Source organism: Drosophila ficusphila, unplaced genomic scaffold (genome assembly GCF_018152265.1).
Source record: "Drosophila ficusphila isolate 14025-0441.05 unplaced genomic scaffold, ASM1815226v1 contig_286, whole genome shotgun sequence".
NCBI lineage: Eukaryota > Metazoa > Arthropoda > Insecta > Diptera > Drosophilidae > Drosophila > Drosophila ficusphila.
In genome coordinates this window covers 945,387-953,642 of record NW_025064189.1, presented here as the reverse complement: position 1 = coordinate 953,642, position 8,256 = coordinate 945,387, and the positions used below count along the sequence as shown (strand labels likewise).

Here is an 8,256-nt window from a genome sequence, read left to right as displayed (position 1 = left end):
CATTTACAAATTAATTAAAAAAATATAACTAGATTTTCTGAATTAGGTTAGTTTTTATTGTTTTATTGCATACCTGTTCTTTTATATAACAATAAAGAACGAAGATAAACACCTCACAAATAATAATATCCTTTTAATACTTTTCTAAATGTAACAAATTTCTTCTCAAGCATTTAAGTCCAGTTTGTGTTTTTTTCACTTCCCATTGCTTTAATTGAAGCAGCAGTGGTTTTAGCCACACTTCAATTATCCTTTGGTATGAACCAGTTCTTTGCTTTGATTTATTTTCCTGTGGCTTCTTCGCTTAATTAATTTCAGTCATTTGGCAAATGGTTTCGCCAAAGTCAAAGGGTTTTATTGAGCGCGTTTAATGCTGTCGGAGATCAAAGCGCTCTTTAAGCAATTCAAAGACACCTTTTCGCACCACCGCCCCCTTTTTTTTTGCGTGTTTATTTGTGTGTTTTTCTATTTATTTTCATTGACTGAATGCAACATTTTCACTCAAGTGATTTGATTTGGCGAATTGAATTTTCGCTCCAAGTGTGTATGCATATCTAGATCAAGGAGCATCCCCATCCATCCATCCATCCACCCATCCATCCCGTAGCCATTCAATCTGCCCGTCAATCAGTCAGTCAGTCATTCAGACTTGGCGGCGTCGCCGTCATCGTTTTTGTGGCTGTTGTGCTGATTGTTTGCTTAGCGTCCTCCCGCGAGACTCAAGTGGCAAAACATTATTTTGTTCAGGAAATTCAATTAAAACTTTGCGGTTTTTTTGTTAGAATTTGTTTTTTTTTCGCTTCCCTTCGGTTCTCAAGTGGTTTTCAATCAAATCGAGGCGTATTATTCAGACTTCGAAAGACGATGTGAGGTGGGTGGCAAGGAAGCAGATCAATAAATTGAAGGTGAGCTTAGAGGCTTTGTTCATTAATGCTAGAAATATGTTTAGATGGTAAAAGCAATTTGCTTAAAATACTGGTTAGTCATAACAAATTTTATTTAAAAGTCGGATATGCAATTAAGAATATAACAAATTTTAAAGTGCGAAAAAATCTTCATCTCGTTTGATATGTACAATTTTGTAAACATTTTGTTGAAAAGCTCAAAACGAATTAAACAAATAAACAAACTCAAATTTCAAGGAGAACCACCTTATGTTTAAATAAGGAATGTAAATAATTTAAGTACAATAGTTTTGCTTTTTAGAGCAAGCATTTAAAATGATTTTCTTTATTTCTTTAAACAAATTAAAAAAACCTTGTTGAAATCAATTCCTAAAATGTCCCTTGGTGTTTTGTTTACCACTTCTTTATGGCTTATAACGCAATTTCTAAGCACATCTAAACCACCCCGAAGCTATCTATTTGAGCCCATAAAAGTTGCGCTTTATGAGTTGGCAAACAAAAAAAGGCTCGCGGCAAGTGGCGGCCATTCGATTTAAGCCAACGACTTTTATGGGGCTCGTCTGGGCCAATAAAGATGGAGTCCGTCGGGGAAGTGAGATTCCGAGAGGGAGAAGAGGACAACATCCGTTTATCGATTTGCACATCAAGATAACGATTACGTAATTGCAATTGTAGCAGCAAACACAAAGGCCAACGAGAAAAAAAAACGAAGTTTGAAGGCTGAAAGAAAAAGATACAGATAGGGATACAATAACCAGACACCTTGCATTCAGGAAAGGGATATCAATGATTGACATCAATGGGAGCGTTGCCGAATAATGCGTGGGATCGTATCCTTTTGGGATCGCATCAGGTCGGATCCTTTGGGTCTCCGCTCGTTTTTCCCAACCGGAAGAGCGTTTAGCAAGCGTCTTTGTTAAGGATCGCTAACAAAAGGGACGAAGGACGAAGGATGAAGGAGCGGGGTTCGCGTTTTTTATTTGAAAGTGTTAAAGAGCAGGGATCACTCACAATCGGAGCTCTCATTCGGGGCCGCAGCTTGACTTTAATTGAGTTTGAATAGAGCAATTTAGTTCCCGCTGCGATCGGGATTCGCTATTCTACTCAGCACTACTCCTTTTTTTTTTTTTGCATTCCAATTCGATCTGGAATCTGGGCAAAAGTTCTCAGCTCGAGATCCCGCTGGAAAAATTGTTTTCCTTCGGTGTGGCGTTAATGATATGGTGTCCAACCCCCGACGGTCACAACAAAAGGGGTTCGCTTAACCCCTCGCCCTGCCCCCGCAGCCATCGCAGCCCCCTTTCCATTTTCTTTATATTCATGGGTGAACAATTACCATCTGAATGTGTCACAGTGTGGCCAGAAAGTATGTTCCCAGCTTTGGCGATTGGCTTTGCCATTGTGTCCTCGCCATGTAATTACACACCTTTTGAGTCGGAGTCTGGATTTCTGGATCTGAGTTCTAGGTGTCGAGTTCGAGTTGCGTAATCACATGTTTTTGACTCAGCTCCGCTGGCAGCTGTGAATGGTGCGGCCACGCCCACGGGGCTAAATCAACGCCCACTTCCCCTAATTGCGGAATGTAAATATTTCGCCCGACCTCCTGCGTTTTGAATTAAAATCATTCTTTGGCCTGCACACATTTTTTATAGTTCAATCAGTTGTATTGTTGAGTTTAAAATAAAGTATTTGATTATAATATTAAACCAACTGAAGAAACTTAAGATCATAATATTATTTAAAGAATTTAGTTTTTCTGTTTAAAATAGCAAATTGATAATTGTGTTAAATTTATTTAGACACCCAAAACCAGGGTTATAAAGTCCAACTGAACTATAGATATGGATCTTGATGGCCCTTTCGACTTGTGAAATTTCCAGCCATAAAAAAGGCTGAAGAAGAAAGCTGTTTAATTACGCCCCTTGGAAACACACAAACATTGTAAAACAATAACAATAAAAGCGCTGGAAGGTAATGGGCCACGGGAAATGCGAAATGGTAATGCGAACGGACAGTTTTTCACCTTCCCGGTGTTCCCGGAAAATAAACAGGGTTTATGATCCTTGAGCAACATCGTTTATAGCGCAATTTCGGTGAGGGGCGTTTGCCAAATGACTTTTAAATGCCGTCTGTGATTTGGCCCTAACTATCGTAATTGTTTCGCTGGCCATGTTCTCTTACCAAAAAAAAATATAAAAAAAAGAAACCCAAGAATTATACCCGCCTCAGGTTGAATCCTTTAGGGAGTTGCCTTTGAGCATAAGGAAAATTGTTAAACAAGCAGTCAAATAAGAATTATGGACCATTCCCAAGCGAACTGCCACTAGAAGTCAAAGGAAATTCGGTTTTCCTTTGCCCCTTTTCCCCTTACATTTGACTGCCTTTTTCTTGGCTGGAAATTTCTTTACTTTCTACTTTCTCCGATACTCAAGAGTTTGTTTAAAGTAAATTATTTATGCAAATCAAAGTGCGCAAGAAAGGAAAGTTTGCAATTTATTTCATCGATTGGGGGTTGGGTTTTTGTGGGGGTTCTCAAGGGTTGAGGGTCTGACCTTTGTTAACTCTGTTTGCATTTGAGCTTTGCTCTTTGATTTAAAACTGTCAACGCACATGAGAGTTAAAAAAAAGTATTGCTAGTCGTTGAGTTATGGCTCCACTCTACTCCCAACCCACATGGAAATGCAAATTTACCTAGGACCCATCGGAAAATGGGAAAATGGGTGATTGTTCGCAGCTTTTGTGGGACATTTTTCTTCCTTCCTTTTTTCGGGTTGCGAACTTTATAAGCACATTGATTTTATTAAATGTTGTTTTGAGTGAATTTGATTTTGATATTTGTTTGCTGTTTGTTGGGGCGACCTGTCATTTGCATGCATCGACACTTGTGCCACAGATTTTTCGTGGCTCCCCTAAATAAGTCATCGATTATGTGTCAAAAGCTGTGGCTAAACTTGATTTCAAGGATGATTTTGAGTGTTTGCCACATTTAAATACTAAGCGTTTTATAACAATATATTTGAGAACGTGTGAAATGTTTTTAAAACATTTACTAACCAAAGAAGGAGCAAATATTTAATTTATAAATTTTTACCGCACTTCAAAGATTTATTTAAATAAAAAGGGACCTGAAATAACATTTTTTGCCAATATTGAAAGGTCGGTGGTCATAAAAAATTACGAAAATAATATAATGATGAGGCTTGATAGATATTTTAATAACAAATTCAGCAAGGTATCCCACTTTTAAATCGGATACAAATTAATTTATAGCTGTGAAACGCAATGTAGACTAAATTTATTGCTTGAAACGAACACATTTTAACAAGGCTCAATAAAACTTGAACTAATTAAGTGACTCTTGTTGGTTTTCAAAAGTTGTTATTGTCGGAACTCTCCGATTTGTGGGCGGTGCCGAAGAACTTCTCGTACTCCTGTTGCCTCCGAAGGTTCCGTGCCTCGCGTTCCATTTGCCGCTTTTTGGAGAACTTCAGATGGATGCGCTTCATTTCCTGCACCTCCTTCATCTCCTCTTTTTCCTCGTCCTAGAAAAATTAAAAAAATATTTATTCCCGAAATAAGTTTACTTTGTTAAATTAGAAAATAGTGTTACACAGATATTAAATTGATAAGAAATTCTTAAGAAATACTTTAATAAAATTGTTGTATTGATACGGAGCTTATTATTTTGATATATGTATTAAAAAAGAAATAATAAAATACAACTTTTAGTATAAGTATTACATTTCTCAATGGTAAAATTATACATTGAGGTAATCAATTCAAATTTTTTATATTTTTCTTTTTTTTTATAATCTTACAGTCATGTTTAATCGAAGGACCAAAGCCCTCCTGCCATCCGACATGGGCTGACTGTACTGCATGAAGTTCTTCAAGCGCTCGGCGGGTGGGACACTCCGCTCCACCACGAGGACGATCCGGGCCCACTGGCGCTGCCACTCGTTGCGGATCTCGGCGATCACCTGGTAGGTGTTGCCCATCATGGCGATCAACATGTTCACCAGCAGCACGCTCACGATCACCATGAACAGGAAGAACAGGATCTTCGCCTCGTACTCGTGCTGCGTGGAGTCCATCGCTCCGTAATAGTCACCGAAATTGGTGAGCGACATCAGGAACATGGCCACAATCGATTCCATGGGCGAGGGCATCGGGTTGGACTCTGCATCCGGATCCTCGGGAGACGCTTGGTTGTCGAAGGTCAGGAAAATAATGTAGAAAGCCTGCGAGAAGCCCATCACGAACACCAAATAAATGGAGACGAATCGGAGCAGATCTCCCATGACCATGCGGTATATCATCACAACGAAGGGACCCACTGTTTTGAAACCTCTGAAAAGAGATATGGGAATTAATTATGTAACCTATAAATTAAGATTTCTTGTGGTAGTAAATCGTATTTTATTTTTCAACTTACCGACAGAAGAACAAAAAATATGGAGCAGTGGTTAGCATTATCACAACGGTGACGTGATCATCGATCTCGGTGAGACAAGAAACCCTCAACCAGGGTATGGTCATCATCAAAGCACAAGAAAACAGAAACATTACCCGCGATGGAGCCGTCATCTTAACAAAAAACTCATAATAATTAATAGCGTATTTAATTTATATTAACCTACTTACCAAATTCTCAATAAACATTTTGATACCCAAAAAGCGAGCTTCTCGCAAAGCAATTAAAAGATACAATATAGCTCCAACAAAATTTAAAAGTTCAGCCATAATTCGTAGTTTAGCCAAATCGGACTCGAGATTCATTAGAGGACACTGGGCATAACTCTCCCACCAAGCTGGCAAAACCTCAACCTCAGATGGGTCATAATACTCGGTGAAATTCAGCCAAAAGGTTTCTGAAAGATATAAAATATATTAATTCTAAATATATGAATTTAGTTTTACTACTCTTATTTAGTGATACTCAACTGTATTCTGTAGTTAGAGAACCCCTTTTGGTTTGACGATGGTATGAATCCGAACCGTTCTGTCTATAAAGATCATTTTTAGCTGTAGTGCTGTTGGCACTATCCTCATCTTTATCTTTAGAATCCGGTCCTGGTCGCAGGATAAAGCTGAACAGCGAGATCAGAAAGTAAACCGCGAACATGTAGAACTGCTTGTAGAAACGCGACTTGCAGAACGTTTCCCATTTGGTCTTCAGCAGGTCGATGACCACGCCATCAAGCAACTCCAGATGCTCCAACTTATCCCCAAATACCACGAAATTGAGCACGGAGTCCTTGTTGATATTGCCAGTTTCCTCGTTGATGGTGTCGATCATTAAAAGTGGGTAAGCGGCACACGTGATGCTCCCCAACTGCCAGTAGATTTCCCTTTCGATGCTCATCACGTGGAAGAACATCTCGACTCTTCCCAACTTGGCGGCCAAAGTGAGGGGCGTGAGGTTCTGGATGTTCTTTATGTGGATATTAGTTCCCACTTCATAACCCACATCAAACATTTCGATCTTTTCGTAGATTACGAGCATGTGGAGCACGGTGTTTCCATTGGTGTCCTGGAAATCCGGATCCGCTCCTCGAGCCAAAACCAAACGGAAGCACTCCTCCTGCGACAAACAGGCAGCAAAACTCAGGGGATACTCCCCCCAGTAAACATATCCATCGTAGTTGGTCATGGGACAGAGGGCCACATACTCGTGATCCGGCGAATCCGTTCGGGAAAACTTTGTATCCTCCGCCGACATAAAAGCTCCACAGCAACTGGAAAAATTAAATAATGAATTAGTTATATATTTTCATGAAATAAATTGTTGATTTTAGTGTCCTACCGCTCTTGAACATCTGCATTGGCGTCCAACAGATATTTCACCATAGCAGGATCCTCGTTAACGATGGCAATGTGCAGGACACTCTCTCCGTAGTATTCGTCACTCATGTAGATGTCCAGGATAAGTTTTGGATAGAACTTCAGCAGCCTCTTGGCCAAGTCAGCGTGCAAAGAAGAAGCGTTTAGCAGGCACAAATGGAGGATGGTCTCGCCCACAGCGCCACGCATCTAAAAAAGAAAATTAAGAGATTAAGAGAGCTTGATTAAAGTTCTTGGGGTATTAAAAGTCATTAAAAGGCAGTTCTTAGCCCAGAAATATAGGTAACAAATGTAACTTGATAGAGAAAACTACTTCAAAATATTTGGGTTCCAGAAGCTCACAATAAATTCCAAACAGCAATGTCCCAGTTTTATAACTCTAGAAATTTCTGAGGCCCTCTGTACTTTTGTTACTATATCCTTCTAGTTGCCAGGAAATATATTCTGCTTAGTTTTAAACAATCAGGTTTATATATAAATATTTATATACCAGAAGTACAAAGATAAGTTCCCAACCATAATATGTTAAATCTCTAAAAATTTCTATGTCACCCTATATAATTGTTACTATCTTTTAAACAGCAAGAATGTAGTTAGTTGAATGGTTAAAAACTATTACCACTCACATTCAGATCCCAGCAGACGAATCGATAGGCGGTTGGATTGGATATGTACTCGGCCTCGGAGACCTCGGGGCAGTAGTCGTGGATGTTGAAGTCGTCGTCGGGATTCTCGAGGGCCCTGATCTCGGGCAGCTGGCGGGTGCGGGGGCGATCCCTGTTCCGCAGCAGGACCAACTTGGAGATGGGGAAGTACCGGCCAGCGCCCTTGTTGTAGAGAAAGGGCTCCACCTTGGTTTTGATGGCGTGATCGATCTCGGCGAACTGCTTCGTCTGGCAGGCCCTTTTCATCATGTCCACCAGAAGGCCGCCGCCCTTGAGGTTCACGAACTTGTAGAGGGCCTGCGTGGAGACTCCGGCCTGCTTCTTGACCCCGCTGGTCACGTTGCTCTCCGTATTCCCCATTATCCGATCCCGAACTCACTTTCCCACTGGCTATTTTCCGATTTTTACAGGCTTTTGTAGCGCGACATTGCTGGATGAACTGTCTGCTCTTGGAATTTTCTGTTTGTTGTGGCGTGGTCCTTGTCCATCGGTGGCTATCGACAAAACATTCCGAGGCACGTCCGTTGCCAATGCAACAGCTGAACTTGAGCTCCTTTGCTCTGTTTACGCTGCGTTGCCAGGACATCGAGCCTGTTGCACTCGCTCAACAGGTTTTGCTAGCCTTTTCGTTAGATATTTGTTTACATACAAGAGAAGACTACCGGCGTTGATAACAATAACATTTGAAACTTTCTTTCACTAATCTGAATATATTTTTTAAAATATAAATATAACTATAAAATACCGTATTGTTAACTATATTAATCATACTGTAAAATTTGTGTGATTCATGCTAATAATCGTTGGATTACAAACTCATCATGTAAAAATATATTATGACT

At 40.0% G+C, this 8,256-nt stretch overlaps 1 protein-coding gene across 1 annotated transcript; it reads right to left on the bottom strand.

The window, feature by feature from the left end:
- Positions 1-4,273: 4,273 nt before the first annotated feature.
- On the bottom strand, positions 4,274-7,856 carry LOC108086891 (transient receptor potential cation channel subfamily V member 6). Its single transcript, XM_017183952.1, has 7 exons — positions 7,376-7,856; positions 6,712-6,938; positions 5,850-6,643; positions 5,550-5,776; positions 5,341-5,492; positions 4,724-5,255; positions 4,274-4,447 (listed from the first exon to the last, which is right to left on the bottom strand). The coding sequence occupies exons 1-7, from the start codon at positions 7,772-7,774 to the stop codon at positions 4,274-4,276; spliced, it is 2,505 nt and encodes an 834-aa protein (XP_017039441.1). The 5' UTR covers positions 7,775-7,856.
- Positions 7,857-8,256: the final 400 nt, after the last annotated feature.